The sequence below is a fragment of the Cibotium barometz genome, chromosome 21 (genome assembly GCF_041138505.1).
Source record: "Cibotium barometz isolate CiBa-2024 chromosome 21, ASM4113850v1, whole genome shotgun sequence".
NCBI lineage: Eukaryota > Viridiplantae > Streptophyta > Polypodiopsida > Cyatheales > Cibotiaceae > Cibotium > Cibotium barometz.
The window spans coordinates 49463134-49490224 of NC_141066.1; the positions used below are offsets into that span (position 1 = coordinate 49463134).

Below are 27091 nucleotides of genomic sequence, written 5' to 3' on the forward strand. Positions count from 1 at the left end.
CTTTCCATGTGCTAAGTTTCAAGAAAGCTTGTTTCTTAGGCAAACATATTATAAAAGATAAAATATTGTAGAAATAAATTTATATAAAAGAAAGATTATATATATGGAGGCCATAAGTGGGAATGTATAAGGGAAATTTTTTCCCATTTCATTCCCACAAGGGAGAAACTTTTCCCACTTCGAAACAATGAGGGAATAATGTTTTACCACATTAGACATGTACTTTCACACCTGGGATAAAATCTACCATTTGGGTGGGAAAATTTTTCCACTCAATATTCCATGTGTTAAAAAATTCCCACTACATTCTCACTTTACAAGTTTTTTCCCTACTTTTATCCCTATTTCACTAGGGAAAGAAGATGTGAAAAAAGTCACTTTCACACTTGGGAATGCTTTTTTCACACTTTGCAATTTATTAAACAGCTTTTCCCATTTACACGTCATTTTTTAGACATTCTAAAAATAAACCAAGTGCGAGTGGGGAGAACTGTCCTCCCCACTATATCACACGCGCCCACCCTTTGACTAAACTTGTGGGATCAAGGGTGGGCAAACTGCTGAGGGGATCTGGATGGTTCCACGGCCGTCCGATCAGAGTTTGTAAACTAGGGCAGGGGTTAAGCGCTGTAAACTAGGCCAAAGTGTTTGGGGGCTTGCGTGGCAAAAGTTAGCTGAGTCAGCTGGCTGGTTGGAGGCTGACATGGCACTTTTGTAAACTAGGCCCAACTTTTGAAATTTGAATGGCCTGGCAAAGATTTGAATGCAAGCCGCCAGCGGTTGACCCTGCTAATAATTTGTGCTAGGCGATTTGCATGAAGTGGAAGCCTTTTTGGGAAAGTACCAAAAATAGGTAGCAAAAGCAGGGCCTGCACTTGTGGGAATTGGAGTCTTTGCTAGCCTCTGTGAGAGTAGCAAAAACAGGTAGCAAGAGCAGGTCCAGATCAAAACCGGTGTTGGAGGGGGATGCAAGGAAAAAATAGCTGGAGGCTTTTGCATCAAGAACAACCTATGAAGGAGGATGCACCAAACGCAACCGGGATTGTGCGTTTTCTCGATCTCAACAAAGAGGTCCCCCCTTCTATCTCTCTCTTTTTATGTTCTATTTCTTTCACATGAGAGATACATGAGAGAACCACCGGCTTGCCGCCCGCATGTTATCGAAAGCTAGCTTAAAATTTGGTATGTAAGGCTTCACATCCTTTCCATGTGGTACCTTCCTCCTTATTGCATTGGATAGGTACATTATCATCTCCCATGTAGGCAGCACCTTGGGCCCTAGCATCTTCATGTTATGCTCTAATGCAAGAGAGGCACAATACATCAACTCTTTTGCTAAGCCGACCACCCCAATCAATCCTTCACTATCCTCCTCTTGATACACACATCTATAAGCCTTGTCATTTGCCCCTATTTGGCTCCTTGTAGTGTGCATGATTCTATACTTGGAAATCTCCTATCCTCCCTCTTTTTAGATAGTAAAACAGCAGAACCACCCACTCTAAACAAGCAATTTGTGACAAGCATGGACCTTTCATTGCCATAATACTAGCTTCTTTTCAAGTTTTCTGTGCTCAAAACAAGAGCATATTTGTTAGGGTGGGCAAGGAGAACTCTTTTAGCCAAATCAAGAGCAAGGATGCCAGCAGAGCAGCTCATCCCTAGAGCAGCTCATCCTTGCCAAGTTAAAAGCCCCTTTTCAATCATTAATGTGGTTCGTGCGATTTGCAGGCTCATTGGGTATTTGAGGAAGGCATTAATGAGCTTGAATTGGAGATGGACAACATGTCAAAGCATGCATCCAAAGATTTTACATCTAGTGATGACATGGAGTTCTTTGAATCTGATTTGCAAGCACAAAGTGTTGGCCAAGATTTCAAAGATCTCTTGGATCCATGCGCCTATGTCTCCTCGTGGCACTTTTCCTTTGATAGAGCAACATATAGGTTGATGGAGCATGACCTTGACGGAGGAACATCTGTCACAATTGAGATGATCAAGGCTTATGATGCTCGTGGCCTTCTCAATTTAAAGCGATGGAGACGAATCAAGGAAGGACTTTGTCTTCTTCAGGATACATCTGCCACAACTACATCTCGAATAGGGCTGAAATCGGCACCTTTCTTGAGAGTTTCATGCATAGAGGAATGGGGGTTTATTGTCAAAGCATACCATATTTCAGACACAGGGTTTCATCAAAGTGTGCAGGATACTGTGGATACAATGAAGTTGGAATGGTGCATTGACATAAGCAAGCATGGCATACCCCTCACTTATGTCAAGGATTGTATCAAAGCTTGTGGTTGCACGCTCACCCAAGTGCAAGCTGATGGCCTATGTAGAAGGAATGACACAAGAGGTACACCGACACTTGTTAATTTGGTGACAGACAGGGCTCATGTGGAGGAAAACTTGAGCACCATAATGATTGAATACAAAGTTCGACTAGTAATGAAGAGGTCGAGGTCTTCCAAGAAACGGATGTCTTCAAAGACCTCAATCGAGTACTTTTGTCATCGAGGTGGTAAGGTTGCTCGTAGAGGTACAGATGAACAAAGACTACGGAAGTCAAAGAAAGTAGGTTGTCCTTTCAGGGTGGTAGTGGAATATGTAGATGGCTGCGATAAAGTTACAATAGGCTTGCACAATGTTCATGAGGGACATGACCCAGGCACACGTGCCGATCTCTATCACTTGCCAGTGCATCCACAGGTTATTGAGTGTTGCATGGATGACTTATTTGATGTTGGCACAAGTCGCCATGTTGCAAAGATGTCTAAATCTAAGGAGACCTTTCAGCTTGAACGAGCCTCGTTGCTTGACCGTGTGATTTATAGGTTCTTCATGATTCCAAAAGAGGTAGAAATCCTTGCATATCAAATGCGTTGACAAGGCTTGTGTAGGTGCTTTATGTTCAACCCTACAATCCACATGCAGAGGAGGAAGAAAAGAGGCCCTTTGTGCTCATTATCTAAGATATGTGGATGTTGCAAATTGCCATGCGGTTCTCGCACCAAAGTGCGTGGGCTGTTGATAGTACATTTAAGACGAATGTCTTTGGTCTTCCCCTATACGCAGCCGTTGTCTCGAATCAGTTGGGTGTTGGCATTCCAGTGTGGCTCATGATGTGTACCAATGATGTTGGCACCCGCCACGAGAACATAGCATTGGAGTTGACGTTTAGAAAGGTATTGTGCAGGATGCATGGGGTTCGACCAACAGCCATAGTGATTGACAAGAATCCACAGGAGCTTAACTCCATCCTCAAGGTGGTTGATGAAGATCCGCATTGCTGGGCTGAAGGCGAGGATGGAAATTGCCATCAAATTGCATGCCATGTGCTCTTATGTTGGTTCCACGTCAAGAAGGCGTGGGTGGAGAATTTGCTTCCTCAAGTGAGTAGTCTCTGGGCCATAATTTTACATGTGAGTCCACTTCCTTGCTTGACATGTGTCTCTTTCATGGATGACACAGGTCCCTATAGACATGCGAGAGCATGTATATAGCTCCCTCTCAAATATGATGCACACTCCTACGGAGAAGCAATTTGATGAGAGATATGCTGATCTCATGCAGCACTACTCGCAACATGTCAAAGTGAAACGTTACATTACCAATGGTTGGTATGAAAGCGAATGGCGCAGAAGGTGGCCCAAATTTGGTCGTCTCTTCCCGCATGGGTCTGTTGATACAACGAATTTAGTGGAGCGTCTATGGCAGTATGTCAAGTATACCCTCCTTGATGCAAAGATCAATCGCCCCATCCTCTCCCTCCTACATGCGCTCGTGGGAGATTCCACCACAGGGACCCACATGGGAGGCACCCTCTTGGAATTCTCAAGCAGAAGCAGGAGATAGGTAAGAACTCATTCCCCTCTTTCTCTTCAGCTCCCATAAAATTTTGCTACTCATCTTTGTTCATGCCCATTGTAGCTCTAAGTATATTTTTCTTGGTTTTCTAGCCGACTCCGGACGATACAGCATAGTGGGTTCTAGCAAGTCTCAGACCACAAAATTGTCAGCCGGTGAGAAGATCTTAAGAAGAAACATGGCTGATCCGTCGACACTTGAAGTTGTTGATGCATCCACTCTACTCTTCAAGATGCAAAGCACATCCACAGCTACAACTTGGTATCATGTCAGTATGCAATCTAGGTACTGTGATTGTCCGGATTGGACATCCGAGTGCAAGCACCTATATGGGCTGCGATTGATAATCCAGGAGCATTTTCGACACTTGGGGCATGTCCTTCCTATCATCGATAGCGCACATGATTTGATCCATGATCTAGAAGAGGATCATGTTGATGTGAATGAGCACATGGTACAACATGAGGTTGAGGATGAGCAACCCCAAGCAATAGATCTTGATGAGAAGATTTCTCAATGCATTCAGGACATCAAGAGATCACTCCAAGTTGTTGAAAATGATCTACAAGGCTACACAATTGAATGCAAGGAGTCCCTTTTAAAGAACTTGATGGAGTGCAGCCTTATTGTTCCCCAACAGATTGACCTACCCTTGAGGGGAAGCATTAGACAGATACAGGCACACGTCACGGCCACTAGGTTGGGTCATGGATGATTGCAAGCACAAAGAGATGAGGTCCAGGTTGATCTTATGTCCAACCAACCGGTGAAGTGCGTTCAGACCACTGGTATACTACACAAGAAGCATCAACGTGGGAGGAGCCGTGTGCGCTTCGACAAAAGACCTCGCATCTTCTGTCCTCATTGTTACAGCAAGACATTGCTAGTGGATGCAAGGTAGGCTAGCTCGTGTCATACATGTCACTCTTTACTGCCCTTGTCCGGAGACATGCACCCTCCCTTGAATGTGCAAGTATCCTCGTGAATCGAGCTGTCAAATTGATTCGGGGTGTGCAAGTTCAATTTGTTGTTATCAACACTTGTGAATATGGGCCACTTGAGGATGATGAGAGAACCTTCACCCTCACTCTCACTTCTGGGGAGCAGCTTGAGAAGATCAAGGCATCCATATGTAGAGTGATCCTAATGTAGGATGCATAGCAATATCCTCTTTTGTGGTTGTAAGCCCTATGCTATTCGAATTGATTGTATTGTACACGCCCAAGCATGAAAATCTGCCCTTTTTTGTCAATGTAGCCTAAACTACCACTCACATGTTTTCTATATGCAATAAAGATTACAGAGTCTTTTGCTCACACTTTTGTCTAAAATTACTACTGCTGCTCCATGAATTTTGAAGGCCCTTGTACTACTATGTTGAATCTATGTTACATTATTTGATTATTTTGGGTAAACGGCTTGAGTTGGGCTATTACATCTTATGCCACTATTAAATGATGCTTCTATGCTGCATTAAACTAGTAGATGTTCTTCAGTATGGTCAATAATTGTACCTTCAAGAAGCTTCAAGTTCTACACCAAGTTTCATAATCCCTGTTATAAGATGGCTTTGTTGTACAAGCTATTTTATGCATGCTTCGATGTCCTAGAAGGCTGAAAAGCTGTTTGAGGTTATGGCCAGGACGTAGATAGACTATTGGGCTCTCGAAAAACTGAGCTGCTAAGAAGTTTGATATGGGTAGCTCAAGGCCCTGTACACTATTTGATAGATTCTATGTTGATTTTGTTACTATTGGGATGACAAAAAGGTGAGTTGCTAAGCACTTTGATGTCTCTAGTCCCTTTACACTATCTGATAGATTCTATGTTGATTCTGATGAAAGCTAAGCTGCTAAGCACTTTGATATGGGCAACTATAAGTCCCTTTACACTATTTTCAAGGGCCTTGTGTATGTGCTTCCATATTTAATGCCAAGGGGCTGCTGTTGGCATGTCTCCTCGGTGTGATAATCTTTTGGTGTCATGAAATACATTGGCCGCGGTTGACAAATTCATTTTCCTGTTGATGTATAGTGTAATTATCTGTTTCATAAATGGATCAATTTGGCATATAATAAAATGCTGGTAGTTTATGCGGTAGTGTAACTACTTTGGAAGGTTCTAATCAAAGGCATATACTTGTAGTAGATAGCTAATAGTTAATGAGAACTGAATGGTAAAGCGCTTAGAGAAGGGATGAAGCACTGTGTGCTTAGTCTACCTCTATGTGTAACTTCACAAAGTTGGGCGTGTGCAGGTAGGTGATCCGTCGCAACACCTTATCACAACGCCACAAGCTTCAGCTCCATGATTGTGCCGCAAACTATGGCAAAGTAATACGACCAAACTTGTGCAAGAGGGAGTGAAAGCTCTTTGGACTGGATTGGGTCCTAACGTTGCCTATAATGCAATTATAATTGCTGCTGAGCTAGCAAGTTATGTTCATGTCAAGTAGGTCATGAGACTCAAATTTGTACAGGATGTTTTAAAGCAGCATTTATGACTGAAATTTTGAGTGTATGCATTATTAGAACAAACTAAGTGCTTCTTGGCCTTGTCCATGCTGAGCATAGCCAGCTATGATAGAGTTGTATACAACCACATCTCGCTTTAGCAGCTTTTCCCAAAGTCTGCGTGCATCTATGAGGTGGCCACACTTGGCATAAACATCCATCAGACCGCTTCCAATTATGCAATCAGTCTCAAACCCATCCCCAACAACAAGGGTATGGATCAACTTGGCCTCGTCTCCAGCTCCTGATGTGCTAGATGCTTTGAGGATGCTCATATACGTGAATTTGTCTGGCTTTTTGCCTTCCCATTGCATCTGTTCAAAAAAATGAAACGCTTTCTCAGCCTTTTGATGTGCAACACCTGAAATCATTGCAATCCATGAGACTGAGGAGGGCTTACATACAGAAGCAACACCAATTGAATGCCCAAATTCCTCTCTTTACTATTCAGGCAAGCCTCGAGTAAGCGCTAGTGACCAATCTGATACAATTTCCATGCCAATGGACAGAGTTCGGTCCATAATTGAAGCGCTCGCTGATTTGAACATGGAGAGCTCACTGTTTTCTGAGATTGAAGAATCTGAAACAGAGGTTGAGGGTGAGCTCAACCTGCTACAATTTGCCTTTGATGCTGGATTCTCTCCCAGAATGGAACTGCATGCTCAGCAAGCTAGAAACATGCTGCTAAAAGAAGCTGCCATGGATGCATTTGCTAGGCCAAGTTTTCACTCAAACATGCATGCAGAAGGGCTTGAAGAAGGTAAATCACCGCCTTCTGATCTGGCTGCCTTGATGTCCATGAGGCTTAATGAAGCTGAAGTAGATACTCTGAAGATCCGCAAGGTGCTCAAGCTTCTTTCAATTGCGGAATCAGAAATGGGAAAAGAGCAAAAGATTCTGTTCTATAATCAGTTGCGAATGGTTCTTGATTCTGTGAAAACACAAACTTCAGCAGACGACAAGAACTCTCAAACAGGGATTAGTTTAGCAGGCAGCATGAAAGAGAAAGCTGTCACCGCAAGAGCAAATTCATGGCCAAGGAGCATGAAGGAGCCAACTCACATTGTGTTGAACAAAACTCTGAGCGAAGACTCGAGTCCAAAGGTGATTAATGCCATTGAGGTCTTGCCAACAGTCACTCAGTTGCAAGAGGAGCTTTCCTTGGAGCATCCAGAGTCAGTGCTCCAAGCCATTGAGTCGGATGACCTGCTTCAAGTTTCAGTGCAAAAAACTTGTGGGGATTTGGACTTCAGCTGGGAGATCAAGCTCAGTTGCAGGAGCTTGTTATTCTCACACAACAGTTGTCCTCTCTCTCTCTCTCTCTCTCTCTCTCTCTCTCTCTCTCACACACACACACACACACACACACACACACACACACACAGCAAACACGCGCGCACACAATCAGCCATGCAAAGTCAATGAAAAAACATGCAACAGGTGTTGTGTAAGATGAAAACTAGCGCCCCTCTCGGCAAAAATTGGGGTGGTTTTATACAGAGCAAAATACAGGGTGCAGCAGCACACACTGCCGGCCATTTTCACCTGGTTTGGAAAGTAGGTTCTAAACTTTTGATCAGAAACATGTCATCAGGAATTTGTGGAGGATGTAATGCTTCCATTGAATATGCTCAGCGTACTGTCCTTGCTCTCTTTCTTTTTGCGGAAAAACTCTTAGATGGTTTTCTTAGGAGGGTTCTCTATTACGGTTAGAATTGATTTGGGTCTTTATGAGGAGCAATTCAGATGACAAGATGTCATGTTCAGATCATCCTCCCGACCTCAAGAGAGAAAGGGTCTTCTGCTAAATGTGGTCGCACCTGCTTGTGCCATGGGAGGGGGTAGCTGGGCGTAGCACGGTGGTGGGCGTGGCGGGGGTGGCCTACTGCATCTTCTCGGCTGCCTATGGCGGTGACAAACAGGCATTGCTGGACGATATGCCTGCACTCTCGCAGCGCCTCGGCCCTTGGAGCCTTCCCCTCTACGTGGCCCTTCATGCCCTCCTCATCTTCCTCTGCCTCTCCTACGCCCTCCTCCTGGAGGCCGGTGCTGCTTACCTCTTTGGCTTCCATCCTCTGTGTCTTTTCTGCCAAGATTCTCACAGGTCACCTCGCCCCCCTGCTCCCCCCCCCCCTCTCTCGTTGTGTGTGTGTGTTGCATGTTTTCTTTAAGTTGATTGTTGTCCAACCTTTGATTTGGTCGGATCTGCACCTTTGGTGTTTGTTGGTAAGATCGAAAATTCTTGAGGAGGGCATGCTTCCCTTGTTCCGTGCGCAACTTATTTATAAATGTTGTCTGCCTATGGCTTCTTGCAGAACTCTGTTTTGGAGCTCCTCATCTGCACGTCATTGGGTGGAATCCTACAAGGCTTTTAGTGTCATTAGTAATGGCGTAGCTCAAAATGGATGGAAATTCGTGCTCCTTGCTCGGTTTTCTCCTATACCATCGTATGTGATCAACTACAGCCTTGCTGCCACCGATAGTCAGATATTTTGTGGATTTCCTCTTGCCCTCTATCCTCGGATGTGTTCCCATGATTCTGCAGAACACATCCATTGGAAGCTTAACACGGGCAGCCACTAACACAAACACTAGTGGTGAAAAGAGCGAACTTTTATCATATCTGTTACCATTGATGGGAGTTGCATCCAGCATTTTGATTGCATGGCATATCAAGAAATACACGTCTAATGTGTTCCCCTCAGAAGTGGCTTCCAATCATTCAAAGGATATCTGATATAACCAGCAAGGAGAGCTGCTAAGCGTCAATTGAAAGTTCAGGTCTTATGAGTTGGAAGGACGAATGACATTATTGCGGATAGTGTGCTAGAACATTTTGCAAGGCAAGGATATACATTCAGGAAGACTACATAGATTGGTTATCCTTGTAATGCACTCATTGTTTTCTCATATTTTGGTCTGAGCTCACTATAAGCCCAGGAATGCAGCCTATACTTCGACAACTCAACTGAAGCTACGCTGTTGTTAAGCATATGAATGCACAAGAGCATACACACGCATAGAAGCATATACATACACACACGAAAGTGTATGAATGTGTACACACACACAAGCAGATTGTACATACACACAGACACACACACACATGCAAGTGCATACACACACACACACACACACACACACCAAGTATCACTTATCCTTGCCCCATATCTAGTTCTAAAACTTCTTGTGTATATATGAGCTTCGCCTTCAGCTTTATCTTTCTCCCGCTGGCCTTGTGCCTTTGGTGGTCTTCGTTCTCTTGGAGTCTCTTCAGCCCCTGATGGTAGCCATCTTGAGCAAGTGGGCTATCAGGCTGCTGTGGATATGCCGGCGGATGCTCTCTCCGACTTCGACTTTCCTTTTGGTGCTTGGTCCTCTTCCTCCAGTGTCTTCACCCTCATCCTGGTTGTTGCTGATTTGCTGGTCACCTTGTAGCTGGACCTCAGTGGTTCGGAGCTGGGCACCTTGGGACTGCCCATTCCGTTTGCTCAGGGTGCTACTCTTTGCTGCTTCTGGGTGCCTATTTTTCAGATGCCGGTGGATGGGCGTCCTCTTCTTTAGGTTCCAGGGCACTTTTTACCCTCTTTAGGAGGGGTTTTTTCCCCTGGTTTTTATTTCAGTTTGGCTTTATGCCGTTGTAATTTAGTGAGCCTTCGGGCTAGTTTATTGCCTTCGTGCGTTTGTAATGGCTTGAGCCTTTATCAGCTTGTACTTTCATATATATTCAGGCATTTTATGCGGACATATATGATTTTCAGCATGAATGAAAAGCCCTGGTTACTCCAAAAAAGAAAAGAGAGAGAGAGAGAGAGAGAGAGAGAGAGAGAGAGAGAGAGAGGGCAAATCTAGAGATAAAACGTTGACATATTCGAGCAAATCAAAGTGTTTTTAAGGATGTCTCGTCAAGACGTATTATGTAGTGCAGTACTAGAGGATTCTGCAATTTTCAAAGAGTGTGATGGTCTTTGATACTAACTTATATGTTGTGATTCCCATCCCCAAGATTTTTACCAAGAAAAACACATCGTTGCTTTCCTTTAGAGGTCATGATGTAGGTTTGAGAGAAGAACAAAACACTAACATCACGGTACAAGCTTCACCAAAGAAAACCTCCTTGAAAATTAGTAATATGCCTCTCAACAATCTTTGTATGTTCCAAATTATTTAATGAAAACCAAATTCCATTGACACCTCAAGTTTGAAATTCAAGTAGTAACCTCACGGATTATGCCCTAAGAAGTAAATAAATAAAACCAGAATAGCCGAGCAAACTAAAATAACATAAGCATTGACCAAAATCTCCAGATTAAATTGTACCAAATCCTTAAATAGGCTGTGTAGAAACCATTGTAGTAGGGTTTACTCAAGTACAGCGTCACAGACGAAGAACTGACGTATAAATCATGGCACCACTTTTATAAAAGGAAAGGATTACTATTCCACAAATTAGTGGGGGATGGGAGCACAACAGTAAGCATAGCTTGACAACAAATGGTCAAGGAACAAAACCACCTCTTAGGTAGAGTAATAAAACCACATTGACTATACAACCCTGACAGTAAAATACCCAACATAAGGGAGCTGTAAATGAACAACCCTCTGCTCATAAAAGGCTAGCCAGAGCTGTTTACGAGCTACGCCAACCATAAATAAAGTCTTTGTATCTCAAGGAAATAACAAAAGATACAATACAAATAGGTCAAAAAAACAAATACATTCCTGCATCAATTAATGAAAAAGAGAGCACTCCAGAAAGCACAATTACACAATGACCAGACATCACAACTACACAATGTCCAGTAGAAAAACTGAAGCTCATAGCATCAAAATCAACCAGATTTATTAGTGTCAAAGCCCTACTAAAAAAGGAGTTTATTTTGTAAAGGCACATGGCATCAAAATCAAGCAGCAATTTATTCTGTAAAGGCACACAGCAATTTATACTCAATGCTAACCATATATGCCAGACATTACATTTTGTATACGCTTAAAACACAGGAACAAGGAAGGACATTCTCACTGAAAGTACAGTACTTACACTATTTCCACTCAACAAGAATCACAGAGAAATTGAAAAAGTGTTGGTCAGTCAAGTGGCACTTTTACAGCATTCACTTCTCATTACCTTCCTTCAATGTCTAAAAAAGACTTCCAATTATTCCATACAATGTTCCCTTAAAGTATTCTCAACTGAACACATGAGTATAAAAGGAAGCCGTCACATTATAGCGGATTTAATACCCTAACATGGTAGCCATGTCAGTTAATAACAACCTTAACTTGAGAGAGTAGCTAACAACTAGCAACTAATGCCATAAGAGTATCTCTAGAGGGTCCAACCTAGAAAGAAGTTCAGTGTATCCAAACTAAATAGTTATTCAAACTACAAACTACATGAAATTATTCAATCCTTCAAATGCTCAAAGCTGTCAAGCAATTCCTCCATCCTTTGTTGCGCCTTCATCTGCTGTGTATCCAGCTTTGCTGCATGATTTTCCAAAGTCCTTTTCTCATTACTAATAGACCTAGTAATGAATGGAACAGCCGCTTTGATAAGTGGAGAAATTGCCCCATACGCCTCCTTATACTGAGCGTACTCCAAGACAGAAAGGGCACATATGGCTGTCACTGTATCTCCCCCTATGCATTTGAAGGGATGAGACTTTACATGCCGTTCGACACGTCGATAGTAGAGTTCCACCCACGCACGGAGAAGCTTGACGTCAAAATTTGCAAATGCTTGTAATGCTTCGTTGCCAGGCTCCTTCTCTGCGACCGCTTCACACACAGACAAGAACAACTGCTTACCATGAAGGAAGGCTTTGAAGCGCTCTTTCTCCTTACTAGATGTAGGTGTGCAGGCAGCCTTCCCTACCCCTTTCTCAAGGGGTAAGGGAGAAGTCTTGTTATCTTCTGCAAGGTACTTCCACAAGCTGTAGCAGAATCTTGAGAAGGTTGGTTCCCCTTCAAATGGGATCCCCCGCGTCAAAAGCTCAACATGTGGAACAAACTCCCTCAAGCTGCCTAAGCATATATATTCTTCATCAAAAGCATCCTGCAGAAGGAAAAGGGCCTCCATAACAATCACAATCTCAGTGCAGCCTGATCTTGCAAGGGCTGTGCATTCCTCAAGCTCATTAGTCAGCTTTCTGTACGTTATAAGTACTTCTCCATCTTGCAAGTCCTCTATGTCTGCCATGTGTAGCCCTGAAATTTCCAAAAGACGCCGTTTGACTACCTTTTCTGGCGTTCCGTCGAACACCCTATGCAGAAGCTCTTGGGACCTCTCCATTTCCATTAAACTAGATAACCAGTAATTAAAACAGTTTTAATAAATTAATTAAAAGAATTCACTTCAAACTGTGGAAAAGGGGTGAGGAAAAAAACCTGCACAGACCTTAAGAAACTGATGAAGCAGGCACGTGAGCAGAAGATGCTTAGCAACAGCAAGAGGCAGGCACGCGAGCAGAAGAAACAGCAAGAGAACAAGAAAGAGGGGGTTTTGTTACTGCCTCTTTGTTATATATATATATGGGGCAAAAAAGCACGCTTTTCGCTCTCTCTCTCTCTCTCTCTCTCTCCAGGCTCTAGCACACACGCTTCTCTCTCTCTCTCTCTCTCTCTCTCTCTCCGTCTGTGTACTAGGCTCTCTCTCTCTCTCTCTCTCTCTCTCTCTCTAGATGGAGGCCAACTCCATCTAGACGAAATACCCATCCTGACCGGACAAGAGTTACAAACAAGAAGAGACTTGAATTTGAATCTGGTGAAAAGAGTGTAAAATTTGAAGCCTTTTATGGGAAGTAGGAGACACAAAAAGCTCTAGCCTTTATCAAGTAGTTTGAGGCTACTTTCGGAAAAGAAGATTTTTTTTTGAAATTTCAAAGATCCACTCGGCATGGTTGCATCTAAGGGATGCAGCAACTAATTGGTGGCTAAAGATAGTTAAGGATGATAAAGCCCCAAAGACATAGGCTGAATTTAAAGTGCTGCTATTCAACAAGAAGTTTCTTCCATCTACTTTTGAAGCAAATGTGCAAAAGGAGTGGATGAGTTGCAGCAAACGGAGAGTGAGAATGTGGAAAGCTACATCAACCGTTTTTCTGCTACTTCCTTAAAGTTAGCTTCTTTTAGTGTTATAACCACTTTAATGGAGATGCGGAAGTTCATAAATGGTTGGCATGTAAAGTTGGAGAATGCAGTTAACATGACAAGTTCTACAACTTTGGAGGAGGCCCAAGATAGAACTATACAAGTAGAGAAGGTTCATATGCCTTGGATGGTGCACAAAAACAAACAAGGTACAAATGGGCCGTCTTTGCAGAAAAAAGTATTAAGATAACAAGCACGCCCGATAACTGGGAGAACAAGTTTAAAGAAAGAGAATTACCTCCCTTACAAGAAATTACAAGAATATACCAAGAACATATAGGCGTGAATTGTTCCATAAAGGCAAAACCTCCTTCTCAAGCTCCACAAAACAATGTCCTTCCAGAGAATCTTCCCCTCTTGATGTCACACCTCCGACGAGGCAGTATCAAAGGCTCACACTTACCATCTGATTAATGGAGCCAAGTATGAGAATAAACGTATCTCAACCAGCAGTTTGGAGGAGGCTCTTCGAGGAAGAGGCCACGTTTCCAGAATAAACTGTCGAAGTTTGTGTCAACACCTTCTCTTGATACTAAACCAAAGGGTCAAGAGAAGAAAAAGACAAGGAATGCTATGATTGTGAAACAGTCAAGAAGGGTGCTTGTTTCACTTGCGGCAAGATAGGCCATTAGATCAAGGATTGTCCGACAGAAAAGAAACCGCAAGGTTGACTTTCTGTTCTGGTCATGCATAGTCACGAGACACAGGAACGGAAACGATGAACATTTGGAAACGTGAAATGTGGGTAAGCAAGCTAGGAACTGACTAGTGGAGTTAGCTAGGTATACACCATAGGAACAGAGTATATACAACAATCAAAGACATAAATATATAAACAAAGAACAAATATTAAAATTGGAGACCCCTTGATTAATCATCAATGAAACTACATTTGGATACAATAGTGAGAGCTAGGCTGATAAACTGCAATAGAAATCTATTGATCGAAATAATCATGATCAGGTCGCTTGTTGGACTCACAATGTAGTAGAAGAACTAGCAACCATGTTGGCTTGAGTACATGGTTTCTCCATCTGCTTCAAATTCTCTTCGTCCACCTCGGACCAATGCTCCCAAGCATCTAGAAACTCCAAGTGCTCAAGCAGACGAAGATTGGAACTCACATAAACCAAATCATTGGCTTTTAGAGTGCCAAGATGATTACTCATTTTTGAAGTGACATGGCTAAAAGAGCTCCACAGTTGCTCTAAGCAAGATGAACTAATAGCTTGGCTTAGGATCTTGATGGCGAGCCCCTGTAACTCTGGTACATCTGCTCCGTAATCCTCCCACTACACACATGGATCAGTGGTCATCTGATCTTGCAAAGCATTTTCTTTCCCAAACTTCTTCATGAAGCCCTTGTACTCAGCTAGCTGATTCTTGATGGTTCTTTGTAGTGTCAAATTTGGCACAAGTTTGTCGAGCACTTTGTCCCACCGTGCTGACACCTACCCATTTGCATATTGCTTTCCTAATTGGAAATATGGGTCAACCACAAGAGCCATTGCATGCAAAGGAGAATGATAGTCACTCCACCTGTTAGTGCACTTGGTCTTCATCTCCTTGTACAAGTCTTCATCAGTCTTTATTAGTGCTAGCTTGTATATCATCTTATCCATCCTTAATAAGTGGATGATGGGCTTCTTTATATCAACAATTTTCTTGCACTAGTCCCAGAAATTTGAGTCTGCAATGTTTTCCTTGCATTCCTTTCCTCCTTTTGTTCCTGCTAGACGATGTTTCTCAAACTCATCACTAACCGCGAATTGCTTTAGAGCACTCGAGCTCTTTTGTATAGACTCCATCATCAAGAAGTTGTATCCGAAACGATTGTCCGAATACTTGCGAAGGTCTCTCTGTGACCTCTTCTTGGACTCAGCCAGCAGGGAAGTGTGCTGCCCTCCAACAATCTCCATGCTGCCCTGTTTGATGGCTCTCCGTTTGTCACAAGTTGGATCACTTTTGTAAATGGGATAACGCTCCTCCAACAATCTCCATGCTGCCTTGTTTGCTGGCTCTCCGTTTGTCACAAGTTGGATCACTTTCTCAAGGCGAACCACTTCCACTGCATCAAACCACTTGTTGACTAATGCCTCTGTGCTCTTTCCTGTCTCTGATGCGTCTGAAGCACTCATGAAGTATGCTTGACCCCTAGAATAAGCAATGACTCCATGAATCAATTGGGATCGTGTGTCACTCCATCCATTTGTAATTAGAGTGATGTCGTTCCACTCCCAAGAGGCCCTCACAATCTCAGTCACTGCATGCACACTGTCCATTTCTGATAGGATAGTGGTCCTCAAGGCCTTTGAAGTAGGCGGAGTGTAGGTGGGTCCAAAGTCTGCAATTTTCTTCACTATATCTTTGAAGTAGAAGCTTCGAGCCACTTAGAAAGCGATTGCATCGTGGTAGAGGAACCGACGGGCTGTTGCATCCACCTCCTCCTTAGGATCCCATCGACCTGGAATAAGCCTCATTGAAGCTACCTTGGGTGTTGTTGGAGGTGGTGCAAACAACATGGTAGTAGGTTCTAAGAAGGATGACATCTTACTCTCTGCGCTTGGCGAAGATCCTATGATGTGGTACCACTCCCAGACCTTCAAGCTGTTTGCAAGTCCTCCTTTTTCTTTCAAAGCTCCTTGCACCTCACACATGTGATGGAGGTGCAAAATGCTATCTCCTATCGCGGGATATGAAGTAGATAAGGGCAAATGCGAGAAGCACCCCCACTATTGCATTGGCTGCAATACTTGCACTTCCAGTGCTTTGTGCCACGTGTTTTGTAGGCATACTCCTCTACCACGTCGTTCCACCAAGTCCACAACGAGGTTTTGGACATCTTGGAGTTAGACACAATGGCGTTCTTTGGAGCCATAATTGGAGCTTCCAAGAATTTATTGCGAGCTTTTAAAAAAATAGTAGCACAACACTTTGGACCCAAAGAAAAAAGTCTTATTCCATTAAAATTCTTGAAGGAAGAGTACAAGAGGAGCATCTAGGCTCAATTTAGTTCAAGCTTTCAAGAGCTTCTATGGATTTAGGTAGTTGTGTGGGTCATTAGGTGCAATTGCTTCAATGGAAATAGGTGCATTTTGTACAGTTAGAGCTCGACGATGGTGGCGACGACGTCTTCAAATGTATTCTTCTTGCTCTTTCAAGCAATCATCATCGCACCAAAACCATAAAGGCATGTATTGTGAACCACATCCACTATATCTAAGCTCTTCCTTTAGCCAACTATTTCTATATACTATTGTTCCGCCACACACAGGTGGCAAAAGCAAATTGTCTGCTCATAGAAAGCCGTGCTACAAGTACACAAACATACACATAACTAAAAATAATAAAAGCCAACATTTAATCTTTTTCCTAGGAAAGAATTGTCCTTGTACCTCACCTTCCAACTTGCCTTGAGTCTCGAAGTTCTTTTTTCTTGCTTTGATATGAGAGAGAGAGAGAGAGAGGCATGTTGGAAGAATAGAAATCTATAAATCTTCGATAGAAACCACTTAGGCCAAGAAAAGACCTAAGTGCTGTGACATCTTGTGGCACTGGCCATGCCAAAATTACAGAAACTTCTTGGGATCCATTCTAATCCCGTCTGCAGAACCTAAATATTCAATCTCAGTCATACATAAAAATGTCTTTTCCTTGTTGGCAAACAAACTTGTTTCACGCAACGCTTGAAAAACAGAAATTAAATGTGATTCATGTTCTATGATGTTCTTGCTATAAACTAGCACATCATCAATGAAATCTACCACAAACTTACCCATGAATGGTCTTAAAATATCATTCATTAACATAATAAAAGTAGCTGGAGCATTAGTTAAACCAAACGGCATCACTAAATACTCATATTGACCAAACCTGGTTCGAAAAGCTGTTTTATATACATCTTCCTCTCTTACTTTTATCTGGTGGTAGCCACTCTTTAAATCTATCTTACTAAAGACAGTAGCGCCACCAAGAGCATCTAAGAGATCATCGATCCTAGGCATAGGATATCGATGCTTTACAGTAATTTTATTAAGTGCTCTATAATCTACGCACTTACGAAAAGAACCATCCTCTTTCTTTACAAGTAAAACAGGTGAGGTAAAAGGTGAGTAACTTGGACGAATCAAGCCTTTGCTGAGGTATTCATCCACCACCTTCCTGACCTCGTTCTCCATTCCTTTGAGGAGGTAAACCAATAGGTAGTTCAGATTTAAACACATCCTCAAATTCAGTTTTTATCTTACTAGAAAGAGATAAAGCTGGGGTGGTAGAACTGACACCTACTGTCGAATCCATCCTTGGATCTACTTTAGAAATATTTACAATATAACAAAGGTAAATATACTTACATTCAAGCTTGAGCATCTTGGTTGCGTTCACCATCTTCGCTTCTGGGAAGTCGGGTTCCCCGCGAATCAAGAGACGTCTGCCCCCATGTTCGAATTGGATGACATGCAAAGAGAAGTCTATGGTGGGCTTCTTCCACGCATGCCATTGCTTGCCGAGAACTAGGTCAAATCTCGCAAGCCGTGTAATTTCAAAATCCAATCTGTCCTCATAGGACTGGATGTGGAATGGGAGTCCGACCACTTGTCGATCCCACACCTCTGTGCCATTGGCGTCAGCTAACTCCACTGTGTAGGTATAATTTGAAGGCTGCGTTTGGAGTTTTAGCTTCCTGACAAGAATTGAGCTAATTACATTATGAGTAGAGAGCCAGTATCAAAGAGGATCTTGACCGGCGTTCCTTGCACAATCCCCTTCAATATTATAAGCTTTGTATCTGGAAACTGATAACCTTGTTGTGCCCCAAGCGATGGCACTACATCAGGAACTGAGGGCACCTTCTTGGTCACAGTTATTGCCAATATGCACTTAGGATAATCTTGCTGGGTTTCAACCAACAAGTCATCCTCACTCTCCTCCGACACTTGCATTGGATTGACCATTATATTGGCTGTGATCTTGGATTTCTTTGGGCAATCCTTAAATTTATGCTGTCCCATACATCCTTAACACAAGCCCTCTTTCATGGCTTTCTCCCTTTGTTGCGGAGTAAGAACTGATCGATTAAAGGCTCTTTCAGCCATTGCAGAGACCTTTCTTTTTGTCCCCTTTGCTGTTTTAATCATATGAATCTCTCTAGTCTCTTTACCAGTAGATGGTAAAATAGAAGAAGAGGGAGCAAAAGGTCTAGGGGCACGAGTCCAAGAGGATTTTTGGCCACCTCCCGAAGGAAATTTCTTGCCATCCTCAAGCACAATTGCTAACTCAATAGCCTCATTCAAAGTAGAGCATTTCTCTTTATGCACAAGAGGCCAAAGAGTCTCTTTAAGACCCAACACAAACTTATGAACTTGCAAGAAATCAGGAATATGCTCTGGTACTTCTAGCAAGACTTCCCGATACCTGTCTGCATATTCCTAAACAGAGTAGTTCTTCTGTGACATGAAGAACCAGGAATCAAGCGCTCGACTGCGCTCATCAGGTGGCACAAAGTTATTATAAAATATGACTTTAAAAGCATTGCACGTAGTAGGCTCCGCTTTGTCCTGCTCTATCTAGCTGTGAGGGAAAAGTACCCAGAAGGTAATACAATAAGGGTGATCAGGGAAAAGGAAAACAGGAGAACTGGCTGTAAACCCTACTGACTGCACAAATCTGCCAAGTCTCTCCTAGCGATGCAGCCCCAAGAGCATCCACAACCTCTCAATGCTCAAAGTACACTGAGCACCAGTTTGTACCACTCCCAAGGAACTCTAAAATCATGATGCTGGCCAGTGTTTTTTTTAGGCGAATTTTAGAAAAAAAGGCTATCAAATAGATTTTGCCTGAAAAATTAGGCTATTTTTTGAAAAAATTTGAGATTTTTTGGAATCTTTATAGCCTGATTTTCTCCAACAAATAATAAAAATTAGTATATGGTAGCCAAAAATCCCAAATTTTAGGAATTTTTTCAATATAGATATATATATTTACTATTATTTAGTAAAAAATATCACTTGGACTACATGACATAGGTACATTATAGCTATAGTTCAATCCCATAAAATTGGGGCATGGTTGCCCACTTGGGCTATAGGTTTATAGGGGGGCCTTTGAAAAAAAAAACACTGATGCTGGCCCTCCAGGATAGTCCTGAACCACTCGGTGATCAATCTGGATCTGATACCAAGGAAGGAAGAAGTGGCCCTGGCATCCCACCTCTGAAAAGTATATGGAAGAACTGTAGAATCCTCCAAGATAAAAACCAAAGGGATGCACCAGAAGGAGCCTGTCTCTGACCAACATAACCGACCAATAGCACTGCTGAACTGACAGGAAAGAAGATCAATGGCCAAGCTGCCAATATGATTCTCTACCAAGAATGAGACCTGCTCGTAAAAACTGTCATAGACTGTCACAAGATCCCACTCCCTGTCATGTCTCGTCTCGAACATAACCCTGAACATGGGAGAAGAGGCCGAACCCAGTAGAATAGCACCCCCCCTAGAAGAATACTGCAAGAACATCAATTGAATCTGAAGGGGACCATCTCTCAATCTGCCATCTGGGCTCCTCCAAGGACCAAGAGAGAAGAAGTGACTCGGTAACCACTGAGACAACGGTACATCGGACTCGGAAGAGAAATGTGAGGGAGGAGAAACAGCTCTGACAAAACCAAGGGGTTCTGTCATAGGTATTTCTCCAACCTCCAACGGTCCAATGGCAACTGAAGACTGAACCATTGAAGGAACCATTGATGAAGGGATCTCTACTAAATCTCCAGGGTGATCTTTGACCACTATGTCAGCATGAAGACTCCCTCCCCCTGTGGTCTCTCTGGAGTGTTAGACATTTATTATTTTAGTCCGAGGCAAGACGCCTAGACCGGACATGTACCGTGTGTGCACGGGCAAGGGCCAAGCGGGCCAAGGCTCGTAGCTCAGGGGTTAGCCAAGGAGTGCGGGAATGGAAGCTAAGAGAGTACTTCTACCTTTTTAAGGTGAGAACAAGCTCTAAGGGATATTTTCATTTTTAGCAACTCATATCCCATTTTTAGCAACTCATGGGCTATATTGGATGGGAGGAGAGATACACACAATGGGAATTTGAGTTTTCCAACATTTGGTATCCGAGCAGGCGTCCAAGCTTTCATGGTTTTTCTTCTCTCTTCTTGCACACCTTCTCTCTCTAGAATGTGGGGTTTGGTGTGAGTTTTTGCTCTGCAAAAGGTGGGTCGCCATCAACGGCTGCAACACCATCAACTCGATGCCGTCACGCACGCCCAACAAGCACGCATACAGGAGGCCGTGAGCGCACGCACGTCAAGAGGAGAGAGCCAAGCTCTTCTTCTTTCTCTCATGCACAATAACAAATGAGCTCTAGTTTGAAAAACTTGAAGCCCTTTTCCAAGACCTTTAAAATCAGCCCCGACAAGGTTTCAAAGAGGAGAAAATCAAGCAAAGCAAGTTCTACGGGTGTGCAAATTTGGATAAAACGCTTCCAGTGAATGCTTTAGTGATCGAGGAGTTCGATTTGATCCCAATTACGGACCTGGCGAGACCTGCAATTTTCTTCAAAATGCTTTAAGTGGTGCCAGATATGCGTTTCTGACCTTTTTTATGCTCAAAATTGATGTTTTGGTGGATGCATGGGATGCATGGGCAGTGTATGCATATGTTTAAAGGTGCATTGAGCAAGTTGTAAGCAATTTTGTGGGTCTTTAAAGCTCTGCAATTTTTGATCTTTTGCATTTTGAAAGCAGAATCGAACTTATTTCATCAAAATCATCACAAGTTTCATGTTGTGAGTGAAAATTGAACCTACCAGTGCATAGTTTTTGGGCATATTTTGTGTTTCGCATGGTTATGCTGGCAAAATTTGCTCAAGGGTTTTAAAGTGCAACAGTTTAAAGTGCAACTATTGCATGTAAATATTTGAGTGCCTTGTCCATACTCTTTTGTTTCGTCAAGTCTTTTTAAAAAAAAAACATAAACTTTGTTTATAAAAAAAAAGGGGGGGGGTTAAACATGGAAGGGGAAGCTTCTCAAAAACATGAGCATGATGAATCTATGCAAGAAGAGGATGAAACACTTGATGTTACAACTATGGTTGCTCGCATAGATTCTATGGAAAGCACTTTGCATTCACTTCTTGAACAAGTGAAACAACTAACTGACATGAAGGGGATAGAACATGTAAAACCTAATGCTATTCCTCTTGAAGAGGACTTCAATGAAGGCGGTCTTGGGGAGCCAGAAACCTCGGCTATGGTGCCTACGTTGGGGCGAGCCAGGTGGCAACTTAAAGATCTCAAGCCGCCTAAATATAATGGCAATACAGCAGCCCGCACAGCGAATGCGGTGGAACAATGGCTCTCCAAGTGGGAACAATGTCTTAGGCTGTGCAATATAACTGATGATGTGGCTAAAATTCAACAAGCCACGTATAACCTTCTCGATGTGGCTCATCGATGTCTTTGCAATCCTTTTGCATTATGGTCATTGAATTATGGTCTTTGCAATCAATTATGGTCATTGATTTATGGTCTTGCAGCCTTTGTAATCATTTTGAATTATGGTCATTGAATTATGGTCTTGCAGTCTTTTCAACTATGGTCTTTGCAATCATCTTGAATTATGATCCATAGTCTTGTAGCTTATTTTTTCAATTATGGTCTAGCAATCATCATGTAGTGTGTTTTTTTAATGCAATTTTTTTTAATTGTGCAGAGTGTGTTTGGACGGCAGTTGCTGCTGCTGCAGGCAGTAGCTACAATCCAGCATATTCTGCACAAAAAAAATACTCTACAGAGAGCGCCGGTATTTCCCCCGGTAGGACCCCTGGTATTCTCCTCGGTATAACCCCCGATATTACCCCCGGTAAATTTGTTTATCGGGGGCAATATCGGGGGTTATACCGAGGAGAATATCGGGGGTCCTACCGGGGGTTATATCGAGGGTAATACCGAGGGAACTATCGACGCTAATATCGACTATAATACCGAGGGTAATACCGAGGCATTTACCGAGGATCTTACCGACGACTTGATACCAGGGGTTTTACCGGAGGAAATACCGGGACCGCGGAATTTTTTTTAGATTGAAAAAATACACTGCAGGCCCCCGGTTTTACCCCGGTAATGGGCCATTCTCTTGTAGTGGTATTACGGGGCAAGCCAAACAGTACTTTCATACATTCGAGGCTCGAGCTCAAGCCCCTCTTTGATGCATGAGCATGAGGCAATTCCCAGCATGGGGCATCCTAGATTCATAGTGATTATTTTTTTATTTACCTAGAGAAAACTTGATGAGATATGGCACCACCGGGTTAGATTCATGCTAGATTTACAAATAAGCCACCATGTATAATTATGGGCTCACATGAGTTCCAATTTGTATGGCTAGAGCTCTAGGGTGTATTTGAATTTCGACCAAATTGGAGTGGGCAGCCAAGTGTAGACATGCACCCTATATTGCTTATAAAAAGGAGTCCTTAGGGCAAAAAACACTCATTTTTTATCTCATGTGATTGAGAGAGCTCTAGAGGATTCCGTGAAGCACTCTCCCATTCTCTCCATACTCTTCTATACTCTCTAATTGCTTTATATCTACAATAAGATGTATTAATCTCTTTTAATCACTCTCTAATCTAGTAAGACTCTCATTTGTACTAATTAATCTCATGTTTACAGATTTTGTAATTGGCTGTGTTTTTGAGTTTTATGCTTGATTTTGTGGCTGATTTATTGATTAGTGAATGCTTGGCGTGATTATGTGCTTATGCATGTGTTAATTTGTATAGAGTTGATTACATGTGTAGAGATAGAGCATATGGACGCAAATCCAATGCTCTTGGATTGATGTGATAAGAGAGAAGTGATTAAGGGTAAGTGGATTAGTAGTGGGATTGAGAGAGAGAGAGATTAAGTGTTCATTGAGAGTTATTATTCACTGTATGATCTCCCAATCAGAATAGCCTTCATGCACTAATTGGGTTGAGTCCACGGATTGATAATCCGTTGGATGGATATGTGTGGCCACTTGCACTATGGTATGATGTCTCAACATAAACGTCGGAGGTGAAAACCATGTCAAATTCTTGGGGGGAAGCCCCAACACCATTGATGCGTGATTACAACTTGAAATCCCTTCCAGGAGGGATGCGAGTGGGATGTACAAATGTGGGTTTATGTGGGATTATGCCTTCATGGTGGTTGATAGAGTGGTAGGCTAAGTGTGTGCAAAATGTAGAGTGGGCAAAGGAAAAGAAAGCATTTGGTGGGCTCTCCTAAGGTGGGATGGAAGTGCAGAAGGGATGGTTTGAGTGAGAGAGGGGTGCTTATGGTGATGATGAGGCCTCAAGGGTTGTGGGGTGCTCTTGTGAAAGGTGAGGAATTAGTGCTAGGGTGTGCTTGCAAATAACTTGGAGTGAAGTCCTTAGTGTAAAGGCTTGTGCTTAGATTTATTCACAAAAAATGAGGCCCTCCAAATGAGAGGCTAGGTGGATATTTATACTTTTCTTCAAGCATGATTAGGGGTAATCTTGCTTAGCTTTAAGTTTGCTTAGGAATGAAATATGCTTTAACTTCAATCACATGCAAAAAATGACCATTTCTAGCTGAAATGTGACATAAGTCAAATTTACCCTAGACCCCTTCTTTGAAAAAGTTTAGAGAGAGGTGATGAGATGGAGAGGGAATATTTTCACAAGATATGGGGATGAGAATTTAATACAAAAGAAAAGTGAGGTGGAAAAAATTTGATTACAAGGCTTCATTAATCCCGCATCGGGCACTCCCTCATTGACAGGGCTTTTCCTTTTAGTGCCTTGGTGAGCAGCCATCAAGGCATCATTTATGCAAAGGGGGGCTAAGAGTGGGACCCCCCATTGCTAAAACCTACTAGAAGACCTACTAAATATATAGGGCCTACGGCTGTATGCTACGTGGATACATGTATGTGTATAAACATGAGTAGACTTGATGATGGTGCTAAATTTTTATAGTGTAAAAATGCATGGATGCTATTCATTTATGGATGCAAGAAGCTCTTTTGTTAATGCTATTCCATGATATGCCCAAAAGGACATGTATGTGTGTGGAGCATGTATGGATGGGTATGTGTATGAGTGAGTGAATATATAGATGGCTATGTGGTCCAATTACTCATCCACTTAGGCATGTCCATTCTCAAATAGGGCCATGGATGCTTATATGTATGTATGTATGTATGTATGTATATGTTTTTAAATATATATATATATACATGTAATATTCATGTGCATGTGTGAATGTAAGAGTACGAGAGAGAGAGAGAGAGAGAGAGAGAGAGAGAGAGAGAGAGAGAGAGAGAGAGAGAGAGTGTGTGTGTGTGTGTATGTGTGTGTGCATGTGGATATATATCCATATGTCATAAATTTATATATATATAGGTGTGTATAGATTATTGCGCTCTAAATATCTTCACATGTACTCATGTATGTGCAAGTGTATATGTTAATATATATGCTTGTGTGCCCATGTTCATGTTCATGAGAGAGAGAGAGAGAGCGAGAGAGAGAGAGAGAGAGAGAGAGAGCAAGAGAGATAAAGTGTGCTTTTTTATATGTGTACATGTGCATTCATGTGCATGAGAAAGAGCGAGAGAGAGGGTGTGAGTGTGTTTGTAAAACATGAGTGTGGGTTTGGGTGTATGTGAGTGAGGGAAAGAGTAATGTTTGGTGTTTGTGAGGGAAAGAGTAATTAATGGCAGCGATTGTGTGCATATAGGAGAGAACGAGAGAGAGAGAGAGAAAGAACGTGCGTGGCTGGCCACCTGGCAATACCAGAGGGAGAGAGAGAAAGAGAGAGAGGTGGCTGGCGGCCTACCAATAGCAGAGGGAGAGAGAAAAAAAATGTCAAATGCGGTGCTGTTTCAGTGCGAGGAGGTGAGAGAAAGACAGAGCATGAGGGGCACCGACCTTGGGCCTATTGTCAGCGCGAGAGAGAGAGAGAGAGAGAGAGAGAGAGAGAGGAAAATGCCCTTGCGAGCTGTCAGAGAAGGGGAGGAAGCAGAGCTGGTAGTACAAGAAATGGGAGAGAGAGAGTTCGTGGGTCAAGGAAAGGCGGGGCATGGCGCCTTCCGGCCTGTTGGTGCAGAGAGGGGAGCGATGGGAATGAGGGGGTGCAGGCTGGCAGATGCCGGCGGGACCAAGGGAGAGACTGGGGGTGGCAGGCCGACGTGGCCTGTCCCCTCCTTTGAAATTTCATATATACTTTTTGTTTCTGTTTAAAGAGTGGGGTGGCCACCACTTGTCGCGCCTTTGGCATGCATGTCCACTAGAACAGTGCCTCGCACAATCTCATTCTGTAACAACCCCTTTGTCAGATACTCCAATCGTGGCAAATGCCTTCAAGATGATCATGGAGCTCATTGCTCTACAAGGATGTCCTCGCGCTGCGTTTGTTCAAAACAATCTTAAGTTTTCTGAATGTGCCCCTCGGGCCTCCTAGGCCTAACTCGTTTCCCTTCAATCTCATCACATTTTGGCATACATGATCATCTCATGTGGTTCCAACAAGATCTTTGTCCTGGGTACAAACACTGAGTGAGGACACAAGCATCTCTTTGATGATGTCAACACGTGCACCTGTGAGGTTTAGATAACCCAAGATGGAGTATCCTGAGAATCATGTAGTTAGTCGATAACCTGTACTACTGCTTGATAATATGTATTTGTTCTCTTTTTTTTTTTTCCCCCTTTTTCCCTTTTTTCTTGGATAATACTCATATATATGGAGTATCGCGGGAAACCATCTATGGTCATGTAGTCAGTCAATAACCTGTACTACTGCTTGATAACCTGTATTTGTTCTCTGTTTTTTTTTCCTTTTTTCCCTTTTTTCTTGGATAATACTCATATATATATATATATATATATATATATATATATATAGAGAGAGAGAGAGAGAGAGAGAGAGAGAGAGAGAGAGATCATAATTCACATAGTTAAGGATTAGTTTTTTTTCTGTTGTATATATATTTATATACTAGGTAGCATATATTTATAATATGAGAGAAAGAGGGGTTATGTGAGAGAAAAAGTTTTTTCTAATATATATATATATATATAAGCATATATATAGTCAATAGATATATATACGTATATATATAAAAGTGGTGACTACAATCAGCTCAAGGATGCATACATATTGGGCATATCCACCCATTGCAAGATAGAACGAGGGCGTCCGGTGATAGATGGGCTAAAGAGAGAAACTACCTGAATGTCAAGGTGCAAGATGAGATGAACCCTATAACTAATAAATAGAACTACTCATTAGCAACCACCGAGTCAAGTATGACCTCAATCCTTAGTGAGCTTGTGGGTCTCGCGGCTATATGAAGAGCTAACCATCATCCCCACGTGAGCGGGACATGCTAAAAAGGGTACACACAAATACTAGACCTAGATGTAGACATGTAAATGAGGGTAAAATCATGCAACAAAATGAAAAGTAGATACAAAAAGTGGTTACAAAAAATCCTACCACAACTAGCCCTCTCTCGAGCTTTGGAAGTATTTATGCC

At 42.5% G+C, this 27091-nt stretch overlaps 5 protein-coding genes across 7 annotated transcripts; 2 read left to right on the plus strand and 3 right to left on the minus strand.

Annotated features, from left to right (window-relative positions):
- Positions 1-759: 759 nt before the first annotated feature.
- On the plus strand, positions 760-5140 carry LOC147627303 (uncharacterized). Of its 2 annotated transcripts, XM_086816195.1 has the most exons (4): positions 760-1071; positions 1732-3395; positions 3475-3858; positions 3963-5140. In XM_086816195.1, exons 1-2 carry the CDS (start codon positions 967-969, stop codon positions 2887-2889), a joined length of 1263 nt encoding a protein of 420 aa, XP_086672321.1. In that variant the 5' UTR covers positions 760-966; the 3' UTR covers positions 2890-3395; positions 3475-3858; positions 3963-5140. The 2 variants fall into 2 exon arrangements, with proteins under 2 accessions (XP_086672321.1, XP_086672320.1); XM_086816194.1 differs by having other exon boundaries at positions 1732-3858.
- A 1257-nt stretch (positions 5141-6397) lies between these two features.
- LOC147627304 (pentatricopeptide repeat-containing protein At3g24000, mitochondrial-like) lies at positions 6398-6754 on the minus strand. The gene has a single exon (XM_086815272.1). The coding sequence runs from the start codon at positions 6752-6754 to the stop codon at positions 6398-6400; it is 357 nt and encodes a 118-aa protein (XP_086671398.1).
- Positions 6755-7014: 260 nt separating this feature from the next.
- Positions 7015-16272, minus strand: LOC147627305 (uncharacterized). Its single transcript, XM_086815937.1, has 3 exons — positions 14517-16272; positions 7446-7589; positions 7015-7314 (listed from the first exon to the last, which is right to left on the minus strand). Exon 1 carries the CDS (start codon positions 15815-15817, stop codon positions 15206-15208), a length of 612 nt encoding a protein of 203 aa, XP_086672063.1. The 5' UTR covers positions 15818-16272; the 3' UTR covers positions 7015-7314; positions 7446-7589; positions 14517-15205.
- Positions 7284-10156, plus strand: LOC147627306 (uncharacterized). 2 transcript variants are annotated; one of them, XM_086815939.1, is made up of 2 exons: positions 7284-7683; positions 8699-10156. In XM_086815939.1, the coding sequence occupies exons 1-2, from the start codon at positions 7302-7304 to the stop codon at positions 8776-8778; spliced, it is 462 nt and encodes a 153-aa protein (XP_086672065.1). In that variant the 5' UTR covers positions 7284-7301; the 3' UTR covers positions 8779-10156. The 2 variants fall into 2 exon arrangements, with proteins under 2 accessions (XP_086672065.1, XP_086672064.1); XM_086815938.1 differs by lacking the exon at positions 7284-7683 and adding an exon at positions 7712-8487.
- On the minus strand, positions 11590-12889 carry LOC147627307 (uncharacterized). The gene is made up of 2 exons (XM_086815936.1): positions 12774-12889; positions 11590-12593 (listed from the first exon to the last, which is right to left on the minus strand). The coding sequence occupies exon 2, from the start codon at positions 12583-12585 to the stop codon at positions 11791-11793; it is 795 nt and encodes a 264-aa protein (XP_086672062.1). The 5' UTR covers positions 12586-12593; positions 12774-12889; the 3' UTR covers positions 11590-11790.
- Positions 16273-27091: the final 10819 nt, after the last annotated feature.